We start from the raw sequence: 19,178 nt of genomic DNA, 5'->3' as shown, positions 1-19,178 counted from the left end.
AGACATCTCTTAGAAGCCCCAAGAGGGTTCAGGGTGGTCTCTGTGTCCAGGTAAGCTGCAGGCCATTTTATGGAACAATGCAACATTACCATAAGGTCATTTCCAGTATTTACAACCTTTATTTTTTGGGTGGGAGTCTCTTTATTCTTCAGCTATTCCAGGGCCAGAGAAGGACAGGATCAGCTGACTGGAAGTCAGGTACAGTTTTGGACAGTTCCGTTAGCACTAAAAGGGCTTTCCTGGCCTCTTTGCAGGATCCACAGATTGTGTGTGTTACTCAACAGTGGGTACAAATGATGTGGAGACATCAGCTCTGCATATCATTGTTGGTGAGTGAGTCTTACTTCCCTAAGTTTTTATATTTTATTTTTATTTTATGTATATCAGTGTTTTGCCTGTGTGTATGTTTGTGTACCATGTGTCTGAGGAGGTGGTGAGCCTCCATGTGGGTGCTGGGTATCAAATCCAGATCCTTCTCCACAACAAATGTTTTTAACCCTGAGTCAACTCTCCAGCCCCAACTTCTGTCTTGTACATGCGGGTGCCCCATGCACAGACCCCAGGCCTGCTAGTGTCATTGTAGCCCTGCAGTCTCAGGTTCTCCTCGCTATCCTCCCTTAGCTGGCTGCCAGGGCTGATCCCTGCAAGACTCCAAGGTGAGTTACTCCTTGAGTAACAGACACACCTAGCCCCTGCTCCAGTCCCAAGTGAGAAACCCCACAGGAGGAGGAGCTGTGGGGTTTCTGAGAAATGGTACTGTCCCTGTGCACCCCGTCACTCTTTACAGGGTCATGTCTTACTTGTAGTCATGGAAATGCTGTGTTTTAAAATAACCTCTTGGAATTTTATTGTTAGTTAGAGGTTTTTTGTTTGTTTGAGAACAGGGTCTCATTATATAGTTTCAAGTGGCTGCTACTTAGTACCTTGACCAGACTGGTCTCAAACTCACAGGGATGTGCCTGCCTCTGCTTCCTGAGTGTAATATTTGTTTGTTTGTTTGCTTGCTTGTTTGTTTGTTTTTGAGGCAAGCCTTTTCTATATCACCTAGGCTGGCCTCAAATTCACAGTTCCCTGCCTCAGTCTCCTGGGTGCTGGGATTGCAGGAGTGTGCACCACCACACTAGGCAGACTTTGTGTTTTAAGAGCTGCGTACCTGTTTTCAACCTCAAGCCTCCTTTTCTTTCCATCAGTAACATGCACAGCCCCCTGGACATGTTCTGTCCCTTCAGAACAATTCTCAGACTTTACTTGGAAGTCAGAGGCAAATTTTGTCATTGGAGAACTTGTTTAGAGGTTCCAGCATACACCCTGGGCCTATGAATGGTCCTCCTCTATCTAGGAAGGTTGTCCTCTCTGACTGAGTGGGCAGCTCTGGGAGGGACACAGATGAAGTGTTGTAGGAGGAAGGGACACCCACCCAACCAACCAGATCTACCAAATCCACCCTGCTGCCTGCAATGGCGTGACAGACAGATGTCACAGTCAGATAACTGTGGTCACATCTGAGTCTTGTCACCCAGACTGCTACACTGAGCAAGTTCTGTTTCTTGTGTTTGCAGCAGGCAGGCACCTCCTGTGTAGGCAGAGGCAGGGCAGAGGAGGTCAGAATGGGGACAGGGCTCACTTATAGCTCTCCTCTCCCAGGGGACTCACTGGCCATAGATGTATCCTCTGTGCACCACAATAGTACGCTGCTGCGGTATTCGGTGTCTCTGCTGGGCTACGGCTTCTATGGGGACTTAATCAAGGACAGTGAAAAGAAACGGTGGATGGGCCTCGTCAGATACGACTTCTCAGGTATGCTGTGTCCACAGACATTGTGCTAACCCTCACAGTGCCCCCAGGAACAGACTCTGGTCCTTGCTTTCTAGACTGACCCTGAATCTAGCTATTGTGACACAGACCCTGTTCCCCCTTGGAGTCCCAGCATGTATCAGAACTAAGGGAGGCCCTGTTGACTGGAAGCTTGGCTTTATCATCTGTCATGTAAGTGGTACTAACCCAAGAGATCAAGGTAGATGTTTTCATGGGAAAAGATTCTTTTCATGGTTACCCTTAGCCCAGCAGGTGAAGTGGGGCCTTCACTATGAGGAAGCGCAGCAGCCCTGGGCATCTCCCATTCAGACTCAGGGTCTCATCTTCCCCTTCCATGAATGCACTGTTTTCCTGAGTTTCTACAGCAGTGGCCATCAGCCGTTCCGCTACATCTGGGAGCATATGTAACTGACCAGGAAAGCAGAGGTCTGAGGTCTGCACCTGCTTCAGAGGCACTCCAGCTGGGACAGGGAGCACCAGACAGGTGTTCCCCTTCCTCCCTCATGCTCCTATTGTGCAGCAGGGACTCAGTACCCATTTCCCAGTTGAGACAATAGGTACTTAAATAACTTGCCCAGGTCTGTTGTCACTCTTCCTGCAAGTCAGTGCCTCTCAGAGGAAGTAAGCATCGGTGTCCCCAGGAGGCTTGTTAGAGCCCAGACCTCAGGGCCTTCCAAAAGTGTAGCTGGTGTGGGGCAGACCTGCAAACAGCCTGTCTGCCAGTGCCCTGGGGATGCAGACAGAACCCTCAGTAGTAGCCATGTCCCCTCTTACCTAACCACCAAGCCTGGATGAACGAGAAATGCAGGTCAGCTTCAGGTTACACCAAAAGTTTCCACCTGCTGGTTTCAGGTAGTGGGTGGGTCCTTCCTCCCACCCCTATCAGGTTTAAAATGCCAAGGAGAGGCACTTAGGGGGAAAGATGAGAAATGCAGGGTGAGGCATTCTAGTGGTCCAGATGAATCCTTTTCCTGTGTTTGGTATATTCCCCGTATCAGGGCCCTGCTCTGTACAGTTCATCTCTGGCAAAACTGTGTAAAGTTTAATGACTCCAAGCACCAGGAGCCACCCTTTCCCTAGTGAAAGGACACTGTGGTATGGCAGAGGTACAACATACACCCAGCCCTTCCAGAAGAGAAGGGCTCTGGGTGCTGGGTCAACTGTGACCATTTCCATATTGAAGTTACTGTGCCTGCCCCCATCTGCTAGGATGGGGGGCCCAGCTGGTTCAGAGCCTCTGGCTAGTGCCTTCTTTCTCCATCTTCTCAGAACACATCTGAGAAGCCCCATCCTTCTGATCAGGTGGGAATAGCCTACCTGGTCTTTGTCCCCATCATATTACAGTCCTGACAGAGCCACTTGAGGGTGTTAGCACATATCTGTTGATGTCGGTGTTTGGCATCATGGGATAGAAACGTCCTCTGGGCAGTTGAGAGTTTTATGAAGGAGAGAGGTGTAAAATGGACCATTCTGTCCTGGACCCTTTGATGCCCCAGGGCTGGCTGATGGCTAGAGTTTGGAAAGAGGTGTCTTATTTGTGATGAGACAACTGTCCTAGGGTCATATTAGAGCTCAGTGTTGCACACCACACACAACAACCAGGCTCCACACAACTGTGAGTCAGCTCCTGCAGTGCGCTGGGCCCTGGACATCTCCCGGGGCCCTCAGGGAGTAAGTGTAAAGAGAAGGTAGTGCCGACACCCAGGCAGAGGTAACAGAAGCCCCATGATCCAGAGCCATTCTCCACAAAGCTCCCCCTGCACCCAGCACCTGGCATAGGGGAGTAGCACCTGGAGAGGCATCCAGAATAAGGTGGGAGGAACCAGGACCCTAAGAGGGGGGCAGGCGCTTATGGCCTTGTATGTGAGGCTATGATGAAGTGGGGGCAGGACCCCTGTGTGGAATGGAAGGGCTTGGTATACTAGAGGTTAGATGGGGTGGATGCCTCAAGGCCACCATCACATCACAACATACATGAACTAGGCAAAGAGGTCGTACAGAACCACAGCAAGCCCAGCTGCTCCCGGAGCAGGTGGTCACCCTAAGACTTGCAGGAATGCCTGGACTCCTGCATGCCTCCTATTCTCAGAGGCCCAGCAGTCCAGCCTGCTGGCCTTGCCTATCCTACATGCATCATGCAGCTGGCACCACAGATAGCACCGCACAGTAGGCCCTTTAGGAAGCTGGACCACCCTGACCTTGGCCTTAAGTTCACCCAGGAGACGACTCCGGTGGGGGTTAAGCACACAGGAGGTGGGGGCATTGGTGACCACATTGAAGAGGGATGGTAGAGACCCCGCGCCATCAGGCCACACCATCGAATTCATGCAAGGTTGATGCTGCCAAGTATCACCTTTAACCCATGTTTTTGATGTGGTGCTGGTACATGGGCCATTGTGGGCAGGGCAGAATCTGCATCTCCTGGTACAGTAGCGGTGTCACCTGGTACAATAGCAATGTCACCCACAAGATCCCTCCTGCCCCCTGCAGACTGTTCAGCTTCCTGCCTTCTTTCCTTTTCTTTCCTTTTTTAAAAAAATGATTATTTTCTGTGTGTGAGCAATATATACATATCTAGTGCTTACCGAGGCCAGAAGAGGGTGTCAGATCCCCCAGAACTGAATTTACCTATGGTTGTGAGCCACTGTGTGGGTACTGGGAATCCAACCTGGATCATCTTGTCTGCTGAGCTACCTCTCCAGGCCCCTATCCTCTTGGTGGTGGTGGTGATGGTATGAAAGGATACTTGTAACCAGGCAGCGACACATGGGTGTTCTTTCTTGGCTCTTCTCCCCAGGGTTGAAGACATTTCTCTCTCATCAGTACTATGAAGGGACAGTGTCCTTCCTCCCAGCCCAGCACACAGTGGGATCTCCACGGGACAAGAAACCTTGCCGGGCTGGGTAAGCAGGTGCATTTCTATGTGGGTTTCCATTGTAAATGACTTGACATATACAGGGCTGTTTGGGAGCCTGTTCCTGTGAGGACAGTAGCTGCAGAAGGGCTTTCTGAACACAGAGGGAAGACTGTAAGTTTCATAGGTTTGTGCAGGGCTTCTCAGTTCACAGATGCTTCCAGAAGAGCTAACTCAACATCTCCATCCTGGTGATGTGAACAGCAGCTATGTTGTCCCCAAGCTGCAGACTCAAAGTGCAGGTCCGAGACTAGGCCAGCTGCACCCGCATCCAGGTGAGAAATATGCTCTAAGTCAGTGGCTCAGCTCTGAGTTACATACTGACTGCAGCATAGGCTCATCACACTCATTACCCAAGGTAAGGGCATTTTCACTCTAAGGCTGCTGCTTGCTGGATTTTTCATGTCACCATTGATGCATCTTGAGCCAGGCAGGTAAGCCAGTCTTAGAGATGTTTGTAAGCCTTGGAGAAGGGAGCTGCTGATTAATAGGTATGAATTTAATTCTAATTTTGAGAGTTCAAAAGTAGTATGCTAAAGAATTTTCTGTTGAAGCCAGCCAGGCAGTGGTGGTACACACCTTTAATTCCAATACTTGGGAGACAGTGGCAGAGGCAGGCGGATCTCTGTGAGTTTGAGGCCAGCCTAGTCTACAGAGCGAGTGCCAGAAGAAGCTCCAAAGCTACACAGGGAAACCCTGTCCAGAAAAACAAAAACAAAAGACAAAATAACAACAAAAAAGAGTTTAAATGCTTTTCTGTGTGTGGGGACCAGGGGCAGTGGCGACCTTCAAATGTACCCAATGTACGCACTAGAGGCACAGTCACACACTGTCTTCTAGGTGCTTCGTGTGCAGGCAGAGCAAGCAGCAGCTGGAAGAAGAACAGAAGAAAGCCCTGTATGGCCTGGAGAATGCTGGTAATCTTTGCGAGTGTATTCTTGTGTGCGTGGCCCTCGGTGCATGACCTCTTCTGGCCCTCCATCTTATCTCCCCCTTCTCCTGGTTGTACTGTGTCAGTTTTATCTCTAGCTCGAGGCAGCATGGAATCATTGCAGCTTTGGAGATGCTAGGGAACCTAGATATTTGTTGAAAAGCCTTCGATTGCTGTCACAAGGCTGACCAGAGCCAAGGCTGCTGTCCCAGCAACTATGGAATATGGATGGGCAAATACCCTGTTTGGACTTGGTTGATGAGTACCTTCTGCTCTAGTCACCACAAGGTCTATGTTACATCCCTACCCTGCCAGAATGGCAGCTACAGTGTGTATGGATTGTCACCTGCCTTCAGCATTCTATTGTTCTTTTAATTTTTTTCAGACTATTCAAATCTGTGGCAACCATTCTCAGCCTATAAGCCATATAAAGAGATGATAGGCCAGATTAACCCCTGCAGAGGTCTGCTATACTTGACTTTTTCTTCTGAGCCACCAACCAGCTCCCAAATCATGACACAGAGACTTATTATCTTATTATTAGTTATGAATGCTCAGCCTAGCTTACGCTCATTTCTGGCTAGTTCTTTTAACTTAAATTAACCTGTTTACCTTTTACCTTAGGGCTTTTTACCTTCCTTCAGTATCTTTCATTATTTTTTTTAATTATTATTTATTTATTTATTTTTATTTTACATATCGATCCCAGTTCCCTCTCCCTCCCTCCCTTCCTCCCTTCCTCTCTTCCTCTTTCCCTCTCTCCCCCCCTCACATGTACCCCGACCACCCTCCCCTCCCCTCCCCCCCACTCCACATGTAGGGTGATGCCATCCAGGAGGGGTCATCTAAATCTGTCAAGTCATTTGAAGTAGGGACTAGGACTTCTCTTCTGTCTCTAGGTTAAAGGACTATCCCTCCATGGGGGATGTGCCCGCAAGGTCCTTTTGTGCACCAGGGATACATCCTGGTTCCACTGTCTGAGGTCCCTTAGACTGCTCAGTCCTTCTAGCTGAGACCCATGTTCAGGGGATCTGAGTCAGTCCCATGCTGGATTCCCAGCTATGTCTGGGGGCCTGTTAGCTCCTCCTTGTTCAGGTCAGCTGTCTCTGTGTTTCTGCAACGTGGTCTTGTCCTCCCTCTCTGCATCTGGATTCTAGTTCGGCTCAGTGTTTAGCTGTGGGTGTTTGCTTCTGTTTCCAACAGTTACTAGATGAGGGCTCCATGATGGTGGATAAGTTAGTTGATCTCACTATCCAGGAAGGGCATTTATGGTAGCCTTTCTACTGTTGCTCAGATTGTTAGTTGGAGTCAATCGTGTAGGTCTCTGGACATTTCTTTAGGTTCAGTTTTCTCTTCAATCCTATAATGGCTCCCTCTTTTATGTTCTCTCTCTTTCTCCCTCTCTCTCTCTCTTTTCTGTCTTCTAATCCTCCACTGACTCAATCTTCCTAGTCCCACATGCTTTCCTCTTCTCCCCTTCTCTTTCTCCTAGTTCCCTCTTTACTCACTGCCCCTGCCCCATCCCCCATATGCTCTGGAGATCTTGTCCCGTTCCCCTTCTGTGAGGGACCTTATATGAATCTCTTAGAACCCCCCTTGTATCTTAGTCTATGGCCATACCACCTTGAACGCGCCTGATCTGATCTTTCATTATTTCTTGTGTCTGGCTGGCTGGTGGCTGCCTGGTTTCTGGCCCCAGGTGTGTCCATCTCTTTCTCCCTCATTTTCTTCTTTCTTCTCCTTCCTCCCTCCCTCCCTCTCTTTCTCATGCCCAGATTTCTCCTCCTATTTATTCTCTGTGCCTGCAAGCCCTGCCTGTCCCTCTCCTGCCTAGCTATTGATCAATCAGGTGCCTTAGGCAAGCTGAAACAAACAAAACACATCTTTACATTATTAAACACACATCCTTATGTTGTTAAACAAATGCAGCATAAACAAACACAACACGCCTTTATACAGTCAAAGTAATATTCCACAGCATAAACAAATAGAATACATCTTTACCCAGTTAAAAGATTCCATAACAGTTTGCTCACCCTTGTCCAAAAGTGCTTTTATGGGGAGTAGGGAAATGACCTGCTCCACATAAGACCATGATATGAAGTCAGGCCAGAATTAAAGTCAAGAACACATATCAAGAGAGAGATCAGCCACCACCCCTTGAGGCTGTGCAGCTGCCTCTGTACCACGCTGACCATGGCACCCATCTGCTGTCTTCTCCAGAGGAAGTGGAAGAGTGGCAAGTGGTGTGTGGGAAGTTCCTGGCTATCAATGCCACCAACATGTCCTGTGCTTGTCCCCGGAGCCCCAGGGGCCTGTCCCCTGCTGCCCATCTAGGAGATGGATCTTCTGACCTCATCCTCATCCGGAAGTGCTCCAGGTTCAACTTCCTGAGATTCCTTGTCCGGCACACCAACCAGGATGATCAGGTAAGGTGCACTCTTGCCCCAAGGTCATTTATATTTGGCCAATCCCTGTCCTGCTCGTTTGTGGGATATGTTGTTTATTAACGCCAAGGAAAGAAGGTCTTTGGATATGTATTTTACACATTAACCTCATGGATTCCGTCATGTAAATTTCATTTAAAAATATAAATCTGGGGGCTAGAGAGATGGCTCAGCAGTCCCTGCAGAGGACCTGGGTTTGATTCCCAGCACCCATATGATGGCTCTCAATTGTCTGTAACTCCAGTTCCAAGGAAGCCAGTGTCTTTTTCTGGCCTTCATGGGCACTAGGCAGGCACATCATGCATAGACATACATGTAAGCACCTCCCAATATACAATTAAATAACTAATTTTTAAAAATAGAGAATTCTACAAATCACCACTAATGAACCACAGAGTTCTTAGAGTGGTGTCTGTCTGTCTGTCTGTCATGTACACATGAGTGCAGTTGCCTGTGGAGACCAGAAGTGTTAGATTCCCCCTAAAGCCAAAGTTACAAGTGGTTGTGAGCCACCTGATGTGGGTACAGTGACCCAAACTCTGGTCCCTGACAAAGCAATATGGGTTCTTAACCCCTGTGCCATATCTCTAGCCTGAGACTTGTGATGTCAAAGGTATCAGCAGTTGTCTGACGCCCCTGGGAGGGAGGGCAGTACACATGTTGTTTGTAAGTTGTCCCATGAGGAGGACTTGTGGCTTGGAGACACTGCTCTATTGTGTCTTCACAAGGCCATGAGCACTGACTGCTGAACCAGCAGAGGTGGAAGACCGGTCTCACTGATTGGCCAGTGCCCCCATGATGTTTGCCTTGGCAGTTTGACTTCACTTTTGTCGAAGTTTATCGAGTGAAGAAATTCCAGTTCATATCAAAGCATGTGGAAGATGAGGACAATGACCTGAAGGAACAGGAGAAGCAGGGGTTTGGGCAGATCTGCCATGACAGTACTCCATGCAACTGCTCAGCCTCTAGAAGCTCCTGGAACTGTGATGGAGAGATCCTGCACAGCCCTGCCATCGAGGTCAGGTAAGTGGGCAGAACCCAAGCCATCTGCCCAGATGTCTGTCACAAGTGTTGTCTTTGCCAAAGTGTGCTTCAAGACATCAGCGAGAGCGAACTCACCAGGGTTTGTAGCAGAAAACAAGAGGATTGTTTTCCCATGTCCTCTCATGGCAGGTGGAAGCCTTACCGTCTGATGTTTGCATGGGGCAGGTGCTGACTTTGTGGTTCTGTTTTGCAGACATAGTAAGATTTTGAGGTTACTCTGTTCTGGCCTCTTTCCAATATTATGCATTCTGCCCCTGATCTCTGTCATAGTTACACATTCCTCTCTCTAGTTAGAAAAATAATCAAACTAACTGGCATCACAGGCTCTTCCTAAGTCCTGGATCCCCTCAACAATCCCCCCCCCAATCCCCGTGGAGTATCTGGCCTCTGGCCAGGTATAGGTATGAAAGGTAGAGATGAGCAGCACAAGACAGGAGTCAGAGGTAGTTGGAAGATCATCCTGAAGCTTTGGAGGGAAGGGGAAGGGGAAAGGAGGTGGAGTCTCAGGGGGCCCTTTAGAGGCCACACAGCCTTGGGAGCCTTGGAAGCTTAGGGTGGCCAGCAAGGACATGTGCAAGAGCCCAGAGCTAGGTGGCTGGCTCTGAGTGACTTTGCCCATTCAGTCACCTAGGTCCCCAAAGGGAGCTTTGAGGGTTGATGCTGAGCCTCAGAACTGAGGTTACTCCCATACCCCATGAACTAGGCTGAGTGTCCAGCATCCAAGCTATGAGTAGATGGAGGGAGGTTCATTCACATGCCCACTCTTGCTGGTGTGTGTGTGGGGGTATTTCTTCCCCAACATGTGGTATTGGAATTGAACCCAAAGAGAGCAAAGTCTGTCCTCATAGAGAGAATAAAGTAAGTTGTCTTTTGCAAACAGACTATTGATGTAGTGTGATTGTACATATTCAGAGACTGAGGGAGAACTGTAAGATTCTGGGAGGTGTGGGGCTCGGGTCGGCTGTGAGTGATGGAACACACATGTTTAAATGCAGCTGTTTGCCTCTGCAGGGTCCACTGCCAGCTGGTGCGCCTCTTTGCTCGGGGAATTGAAGAAGCGTCCTAAGCAAGAGTCCCAAAGCTGAGAGGCCATCTACCTTGAGCTTGGGAGTGTGAAAGTTACTTAAGAAAAATTCTACAGACCAATTATGTTGACATATCCATTTAAATTTAGAAATTTATTTTTGATAGGTAAATCTTGGTTTTAGAAAAGACAGCTTTGTCAATAATTCTGTATACGTACCTGGCACCCTCACCTCGGTTCTATGTGCATTTGAGTCGCTTTCCACATAACTTGTTCTCAGCAAATGGCACTTGCTTGTTTGGGGCATTGGCCTGCTAGATTTTAGCCACGCCAACCATGCAAATTTCAAGAATGCCTTTAGTGGCTCTTCTGCAATAATTTTAGGGACATTATAATATGAATACTTCCCAGGAATCAGGTTACACCATCTGGACACATGGGTAACTACCTGGTCACTCTGATCCCTTCGTGAGACTTTCTCTGGAGTTGTTCGTGACCAAGTTTGGGAAAGTAGGTGGCTCTATTTGCATTCTCTTTACACCAACCTTCATTTATGATCAGGATGTTGCTAAGTGGCCCTGCCGTATGCCACAACCGTAACTCAATACAGTGAGGTCCTCCGCACAGCTGCGCCTCCAGAGCGGGGGCCTTGTCACTGCAAGAAGACACCCAGGGTGACGTCTCATCCTCAGGATTCCCTACATCTGCTGCCATCGCAGCTGCATCCTGTGAAACAGTTCAGCAAAATACCCACTGGAAGTTTCGTTCCGTCAACCCTGGTAGCCCATACACTCTGGCCTGGGCATTCTGTCAATCACTGGCCAAAAGGAGGCCCCATTTGGAATTAAAGCACTTGGCACAGCTGGGCTTTGGGGTGTGGGGTGTAGGCAGAGGGCATCTGGCATGCATAGAGAGTACTTTGGGGATGCTATACCACCCTCAACCTGAGTGACACCAGTGGGATGGTGGGTTACCCCAGGTCACCCCCAAGTACTTTGGTGCAAGCCCTGTGTCTGTTCCCAGGGTCCAAATCCATTCTCCCCTCACCATGGAGTCTACCCCATGTACTTATGATAGCTTTCTCCTTGATTATCAGAAGGGTATTAATCCATGTCTTGGCTATTTGCTTTGTCTCCACAAGGGGACTGCTAGCTACTCTGGCTGAAGCCCTGGCTCATGACCAGTTTCCTCTGAAGGCATTCCTGACCCAGGGCCTTCTCAGCCACACACTATGTGAGGCCTGTACTGTGTCTCCAGACTGATGGCATGTGTAAAGCATGTAAAAAGAGTTTTATGTGAAATTTAAGAACACGAAGCTTAAAGTTGGCTTGCAAAGGGAGAGGGACACTGACTGTTACAATAGGTTTTAGGTTCTGTATTGGGGAATGTGTGCATCTCATGAAGGTATTGCTAGTCATTACAGAGTTCTGCAGGCTGCCCCTGTTTCTAGGTTGACTTCTATTTTGAAGCATACATGAAATTCTTTGTTTAGTATTCAGTTCCAACCAGACAAAAAAGGGCAGCTGTAAAGGCTGCTGTGTTTAGGGACCATGTTAAAGGCAATTGTGTAGTGGTGCTACTTAATGATTGATGGTCGAGTGAAAAGCTGGATAGAAAGAGAAAATGCACCTAGCAGTTTCTATCCAGGTCTGTTCCTGGATGGGCAGAACTAAAGGTGTCAGACTAGCAACTCTTTGAAGTAGATGGGCAGCCCTGGAGCAGTGTTAGATGCTTTGGTGTCCACCTTACTGCCCATTCACCCCTGGCATTCCAGAGGGGCTCAGGACCTGAGGCAGCTGTGGGTGCTCCTGGCTGTCAGGGACAGCACTCGTTCGCAAGGATCCAGGTCTTCATGGCCTTGCTACATGCTGCCACTGCCAATTCTAGAGGAGGGGGTCCAGACAGAAGATGCATTGATAGGGCTTAGCAGTGCAAGCCACTTCCAGAACAAACCTCATCACTATCATAGAGAGTCCCGAGTGTCAAGACACTTATGACCTTTGATACTTGTACACAGGTTGGGAGGGGCCCCCTGACATTCTCAAGCAGTAGACTACAGTCTCCATGATGCTTTTTAGATGCAATACCCCAACCCCAGGCCTTAGGTATTTTAGGGAAAAAAAAAAAAAAGACCAGGAGTAAAGATTAGACAGTGGCAACTTAGGATCCTGCAAGGGGTCTAGTCCATGTTTTAACTCCTCTGTGGCCCACTGGTGCACAACAGTTAGGCTGCAGCCATAGGTGGTAACTTATTGTTTATCAAAATGAAGCAGCGGGAATGAAGAGCGGCTGCTTTCCCCGCGGCTGCTTCAGTCCTCAATCATTTCCTGGAACCAGGAACACTGATGGCCAAATATGCCTCCTGATCTTGCTGGCTTCAAGATTAGCAAGTGGCATATTTGAGCTGATATGTTTGAGAAGACAAATAAATAAATAAAATTAACTTTGGGCAGAATTTGGTGTCCCCCCACCTTTTTATTTTTTAACAAGTTTTTATTTTCAAAGCAGATTTTAAAAAGTGTAGTTTAATGAATCTGTACTAAGAGACTGGGTGATTGTGTGATTGTGCTCTCCCTGAGGAATCTACCCGTCCCTCATCCCCTTGGTGGGTTTCTCCGCTGCTATTTTAACATGTGAGGAGTCCCTTCCTTGCATATGTCTCACATTTGCAAATTTACTTAGCTAGCAGGTCCTGCCATTTGCCTGAAGGAAATGCACCAGGTGTTGCTTCGTGACTCAGTGATGCAGCTGTGCTCACACAGTACAGTTGTGCTGGGTTGAGTGTGAGCACCCTGTCTCTGGACCATCAGCCATAATGGCACATGTGTGGGTCTGTACCCATTGCCCTCACCTATTCCACTTGACTGAAGGAAACTAGATAAGGGGCTCATGCACCAGGCATGGTGGTGTGTGCCACACGTGCAGGAAGGATGGCTGCAGAGGGGCTGAGAGGTAAGTGAGGAGTAACTAGAATGTCACAGGGGGTGTGATCTCAGGAGAGCTGAGAGTAACTATTTGCCAGGATCTCAGGGAACTGCATCCCAGTACAAAAGACAGTGTATGCTATGGATGGAGAGACAGAAATTGGATGGATGCATGGATGGATGGATGGATGGATGGATGGATGGATGGATGGATGGATGGGCGGGCAGGTGCGTGGGTGAAATATATGTGTATGGAAGGATAGATAGGTATGTGGATCAATATAAGGATGGGTCATAGATGGATAATGTATGAGTGGATGGATAGACATGCAAATGTCCAAACTCCTATGGCCACATTTCTGAGTACCCACTGGTCCAAGCCCCATTCCAAAGAGGTCTTGGCAGGTCCTGCTTACTAGAAGGTCATTTAGTGTTGGGGTAGAGCTGGGATAGGGACAGTGCTGGGGTAGGGGTGGGGCCAGGCACAATCAGAGTGCATTCTCAGGTTTGACTCTCAGGTTTTCTGGTAATCCTGTGTCCAGTGTCAGCATCTGAACTAGTAAAGTCACAGCATTGTCAGAGACCATTCTGCTCAGGACCCTAGGCTGGCAGAAACCACAACTCAACAGGCCCAAGGCCTACACCACAACCCTAAGGCATTGCCTGGTCCAGATCCCCCCTCACATACCGAGGGCCAGACACCTCTCCTCTGGCCTGTCTTCTGGGACCTAGGGTCTACCTTCTCTTCCCAGCATCCCTCACACCAGGGGGTACAGAAGAGCAAACTGCACCCACTACCAGGGCCCCACTTCAGATCTAAGCCTTCATTCTCCAAGGAAGGAGGTCTTGCTGAATCCCGCTGCAATGGTGACCGTGAGGACTGTAGTGTGGTGTCAGCCTTGGGGGTGGGGGGAGTTTGGCAACTCAACTGCCCTAACAACATCCACACACACTGCCAAAAACAGAGGCCCCCGGGCCTTAGCACAGAGCATTTTAAGGTTTATTAAATAAAAATTATAATTTATACAAGACTTTGTATCTAAACAAGATTTTTCTTTAAAAATGAAAAAAAAGTGACAGAGAATTTTTCTTCCTATCAGTTCTTTATAGAATATGATCCTTTCATAGAACAAAAGTTACACCAATAACAATTATGTACAGATCCAAAACAGACTTAGGCTTCAGACATACAAAATTGAACATTCTAGGTCAGTGATTAGTCAGAAATTAAACACTTGCTCAAATCACACAATCCAGTAAAAACCCCAGTGTCTCTAAGTATGCCATCGCCTTCACAGGCCCCTGGCCCAGCCCTGTCTCCCTGGCCTGTGGTCAGTCTTCATCTCTCTTTCCAAGAGAAAGAGACTCCAACTAAACCTCTTGTTCCATCCTAAAAGCCCATTCAGCTCAAGGCCTCTGGGTGGCACCCCGGGGCAGCATTCGCCAACCCAGGGCACTGCCAGAGTTCAGAAAGCATTAACCACCATGTGTGGTCATCACCCATGCAGCCATCCCCAGAGACAGGTCAGAGGTCATATTTCCTCCCCTCTGGCATGTTAGGGGTGCCACCAGGTCCTCCCTTATCTCACTCCATGCTCTTCAGAGCATGAGCATATTACAAGGGCCCAAGCCACAGCCCTGGGTGGAGGGTCCTGCCTCCATGTTCAGACTCCCCCCCCCATGTACCTGGAGCTATGAGGCCTTTGAGGCACATCTGGGGTGGTATGTGTGCTTGATACGGCTGCCTGGCAAGCCTTTCCCAACCCCAGTGTGTGGCCTGAAGCCCCTGGGAATGGGGTGTCATGAGCCCAAGCCACCAGGCCTCACACCCACACCAGCAAATGAGGATTGGAGCAAAGGTAAAAATTACATTTGAAAAATGATACAAAAATAAGAAAAACAGCTTGCTCTCTGTAAAAAATAGAATCTTCTGTTTCTTCAAAAAAACAATCTCAGTGACACCTGAAGGACTCAGGACAAGCTGAAGGAGTCATGACCCACCCAGAAAATGCACAGGTGGGGTGGTAGTTGCACCCTTCAGAGGCCAGGCCTGCAAGATCACCCACCCCTGTGGTCTTCACCTTGGTTGGGGCAGGAAGCATGGGTAGGGCGGGGTCTGCCTGGCCCTTGCTGAGCATGTAGGAAGAAGGAATACTGTTAAGATGTTAGAGGTACAGGGCAACTTGGACGCCCAACCTCTAGGTTCTGCCCACAGTGTCCCCTGTGGCACAGGGCCCTCCCCTATCTCCCTGACAGCCCTGCAGGCCAGCTCCCTGAACCCACCCCATTACTTGGAGGGGCTGCATCCTGGAGGCCAAACGCCAGCCAGACTACCAGTGATTCTCACTGAACAGCAGCTGGAGTGGGAAATGCCCTCAAAACCTTCCCAGAAAGCCAAGTGTTTAAAAAAAAAAAAAAGTGTGCTTTTGCCAACACGCCATTCTGGACCCTTGCTGTCCATCAACCAATGGCCTGGTCTCTTGGCTGGAGTGTCAAGCCAAGATGGGTCAGATGAGTGACAGCTCAGGCCCAGACACTGAAAATGGAAGGGGAGGTACCTCAAACATACCAAACCCTGAGAGGTCCTACCCACAGCCTTGCAGTACCCACTGAGTGAGATGACTGGCCATTTTTTTTTTTTTTTAACCAGAAAGGGGCCTCCCCACCACTTCTGTCTGCCTTACCATCCCGGCAAGAAGGGGCCACAACCACTCCCAACTATGGCTTTGATGGAAAAAAAGCCTCTAGTCTCTGGAGAAGAGGGATCATGGGATCATGGAACCTCTCACGATGGCAGGTGCTGGGTCTGTACCCAGGCCGGGATGGAGAATGAGGAGCTGTGCTTAGCCAGGTCTGAGGACGATTGCCTTGTGTGCCATCCTTCAAACAGGTTAAGAGGATCCTCTGCCCACCTGTGTCCACAGGTGTCCTCGAAGGTGCTTCACGAGCTCAGCACGGGCCAGCCCGGCACCATCCAGAGTCCAAGCCCTTTGGGTATGCAGAACCCAGGCCGCCATAACCAGCCATAGTCCAGAATTATTGCCAAAGATGAGAAGGACATCCCATCTGACCCTCTAGCCAATGATAAGAAAGGATTCCAGCAACACCTTCGAGTCAATACTAGCTGTCGCCACCAGAGGCTGCTGCAGACGTGATTTTCACATACTGGCTGAAAATGGTCTCAAAGGCTTCATCTCTGTGCACCATGGCACCAAACACCAGGGGCTGGTGGGAAGAAATGGAGGGCAGGGTGTGGGTAGTGAGCATGTCATAGCCAGGCTGGGGCTAGAATGTCAAATCAGGACAGCAGCCTGGCCAGAGCAAATGACCAGACACTCCTCTCCAGGCTATAAGAGGACCCAGCCTTTCCTACTTGGATGGTTGCAGGATTCATTCCCTCTGGGCCTCACCAACCTGTCTGTCTTGTAACTCTGGTGCCCACCCAAGCTAAACTTTCTGGACCTTAACTTCATGCAGCAGGTTCCTGTGCTGAGGGAGAAAGCAGCCTCTGCCCAAACTGAAACCTCATCCCTAGGAGGCTCACTTAGGTCCCCTGGTGGCAGATGGGGTGGGGTAGGCTCATTTGCCAGGCACTTACTTTCTGGGTTGATGGAGTTGATACAGCAATCCCCATGCCTGAGCCAGGAAGGACGGACAAGACTTTGTACTGAAAAGCAAGCACACCCATCATCACCAGCCTCCCCCAAGTACAGGGGTGAAGTCAGTGCCCTTTGTGCCCAGGGCATTCTCCTCTGCCAGACACACAGACACAAAGACCCGTAGAGGCCTATGACATCTCAGCCACATGAGGTAAAAGGGCTGTGTCTCCTGATTTTGTGGTGACCCTCATGTACTCCTGGTAGCTCATAGTCTGGGTGAGGTCACATGTCAGCATGGCTGATTCACTAAGGGTCGACTAGGATGATCATGGCCCTGACATCCTGCCTTCTGGTTACCAGACAGTAAACCTAGAGGAGTGACCATTTAGCTCTGGGCTGAACCTAGGCTGGTACTAGGACTATGCATATGTAGGCTACTGGCTGGCACCCAGGCTACTCAGTTGGGGAAGCTGATTGGCTCCATGCTCAATAGGTTCCTGTTCCCTCCAGGCACTGCACACCCTACATGCCAAACGTCTAAGGAAACTGCTGAACTTCATTCCACGGTTACAAATCTCTTTGTGCTCATTCGTAAGTGCCTATGGAAGGAGCCCAATGTTTACTGGGGGCGGTGGTAGAAAGCAGACTTGGACACAGGTAGAAAGCCTATGATAGAACTTTTCAGATTCTCCTTTCAACACACAGCAAGGGCTGGGACATAGTTCTGTTAGTAGAATGCTTTAAGCAAACAAACAAAAACAAAACAAAAACCCAAAAAACAAAAAACAAACATGTATGAAGTCCTGAGTTTGATTCCCAGCAGCACAAAATAAACTAGGTTCAAGGTCAGCCTGGGCTACATGAGACCCTTTCTCAAGGGGAGCACAGCATCTCAGGCAAACCTCACCGTTGCTCTTTGCTGCATGTACAACAGTGCCCAGGCCAACTGCTGACCCCAGGACCAGGAGAGAAGTGAGACTGCACTGCGGCCCACGGTGCACAACTACCTCAGAAGGAAGCTAGCTGACAGGGCTCTTCATGGGCTTCCAGAAGACGAGCTGCAACACTGGCGGCAGTAGCACCTGCAGAAGTCTCTAGATAGCAGCCCCCACAGCCCTGGAATCCTCAGAAAACTTCTCCAGCTCTGTGGCCCCTGACACCCCAGGAAGGAAGTATGGCAGGCTGGGTGGGCACCCACCTTCTGGATATCTGTGATGTCCGCCAGCTTGATCACTTTGTTCCTCTTTGAGGACCCAGACTTGGAGCTTTCGAAGCACAGATAACTAGATGGGGAGGAAATGCAGAGGCACGAGATAACAGCCAGAACAGAGGGGCTCCTGCTAAGTAAGGTCCTCCCCGACTGCCTCCACAGCCCCGTGGGATTGTCAGTGACCCACCACACTCAGCACCTGGAAGAAACTGAACACCCTTTCTCTCCCAGAAAACCCCCAGAAGGAGTTGCAGGGAGGTGTCCTGGGGCCCCATCAGGCTCTCCTGGGCAGGCTTTGACTATTGCTGCATATATGGGAGACAGGATGGAAAAGGGCCCCATGAAGATGACCATATATACCCTATCCCTGTTGTAGTCCTCAAATCCCATAGGGGTGCTGAGGGATAGCAAGGATAGGTGCTGTGTAGTCCCACATAGGGGACAAATGCCAAAGCTACCTTTAGCCTAGCCTCGGACAGCATGGAGTCATGAACTCAAAAGTCACTAGAAAGTCCCCTTCCTGAGAGCTTATACCCCTTGCCCATCTGAGCATCCCAGATGAGAAAACCCATCTGCCCAAGGGAGGGGGGTGCTGGTCCAAGAATGGGGTCTGGATGGCCAGACAGCTGGGTAGAGTGGCAAACAGAGGTTAGGCTGTAGCACTGTATAACCAGATCTTTTGGACCTGGGCATGTATCTGGGACCTGGGGAGGACCCTCTCCCACTTCCTCCCCAACAGTCATGCTTCAGCCTATGGCAACACTCACTTCTCTGTCACATATAGAACCCCGTTCCTGATGTAGTCCGTGGGCATCTTCCGGTCTCGGTTTATGAGGCAGCAACGCCAACCATTCTCACACACTGATGGAGAAAATGGACCTGGAATTTCCTTCCTCTGGAATACCTGGGCCTTGACCTCTGTCGGTGCCTGTGAGCACCGACTTATGCACCGACTTATTAAAGATGCACCCACATCCACAAGGACCATCAGAAACAGTCCAAGTGTGGGATGATGGGGTCATAGTGCTCACCCTGCACGGGGCCGCCCTAGGTTCCATCCCAACACTGAATACCACAGAGTCTACAGTAGGGGAAGGGAGGCCTGACAGGAGTGAAATCACCTAGTGTCTGGGGGAATAGCTTCCTCTCACAGTAACCAATCAAGCTGCAGCCCTCACTGCCTTAGGCAGCTTTCCACATATCAGGCCAATAGTGCAGAAGGAGACTCTCAAGAAAGGGGGCCAAACTCCAGACCCTGCCTCTCAGGCAC

General features: G+C 49.5%; 2 protein-coding genes across 2 annotated transcripts in view; one reads left to right on the top strand and one right to left on the bottom strand.

Moving 5' to 3' along the window:
• Cerk (ceramide kinase) overlaps window positions 1-11,286 on the top strand; it is a 40,395-nt gene extending 29,109 nt beyond the window's left edge. The window contains exons 7-13 of the mRNA XM_051189570.1: window positions 255-329; window positions 1,645-1,797; window positions 4,613-4,718; window positions 5,570-5,646; window positions 7,884-8,089; window positions 8,922-9,130; window positions 10,163-11,286. Coding sequence (XP_051045527.1) covers window positions 255-329; window positions 1,645-1,797; window positions 4,613-4,718; window positions 5,570-5,646; window positions 7,884-8,089; window positions 8,922-9,130; window positions 10,163-10,217 — 881 coding nt within the window. The 3' untranslated portion in view covers window positions 10,218-11,286. The remainder of the gene's footprint in view (window positions 1-254; window positions 330-1,644; window positions 1,798-4,612; window positions 4,719-5,569; window positions 5,647-7,883; window positions 8,090-8,921; window positions 9,131-10,162) is intronic.
• A 2,791-nt stretch (window positions 11,287-14,077) lies between these two features.
• The window catches only part of Gramd4 (GRAM domain containing 4), a 75,351-nt gene continuing 70,250 nt past the window's right edge, over window positions 14,078-19,178 (bottom strand). Inside the window, exons 16-19 of the mRNA XM_051189566.1 lie at window positions 18,676-18,769; window positions 17,897-17,981; window positions 16,698-16,766; window positions 14,078-16,324 (exon numbers count right to left, since the gene is read on the bottom strand). Coding sequence (XP_051045523.1) covers window positions 16,220-16,324; window positions 16,698-16,766; window positions 17,897-17,981; window positions 18,676-18,769 — 353 coding nt within the window. The 3' untranslated portion in view covers window positions 14,078-16,219. The remainder of the gene's footprint in view (window positions 16,325-16,697; window positions 16,767-17,896; window positions 17,982-18,675; window positions 18,770-19,178) is intronic.

Source organism: Phodopus roborovskii, unplaced genomic scaffold (assembly GCF_943737965.1).
Source record: "Phodopus roborovskii unplaced genomic scaffold, PHOROB, whole genome shotgun sequence".
Classification (NCBI taxonomy): Eukaryota; Metazoa; Chordata; class Mammalia; order Rodentia; family Cricetidae; genus Phodopus; species Phodopus roborovskii.
This window is presented reverse-complemented; position numbering and strand designations above follow the sequence as displayed.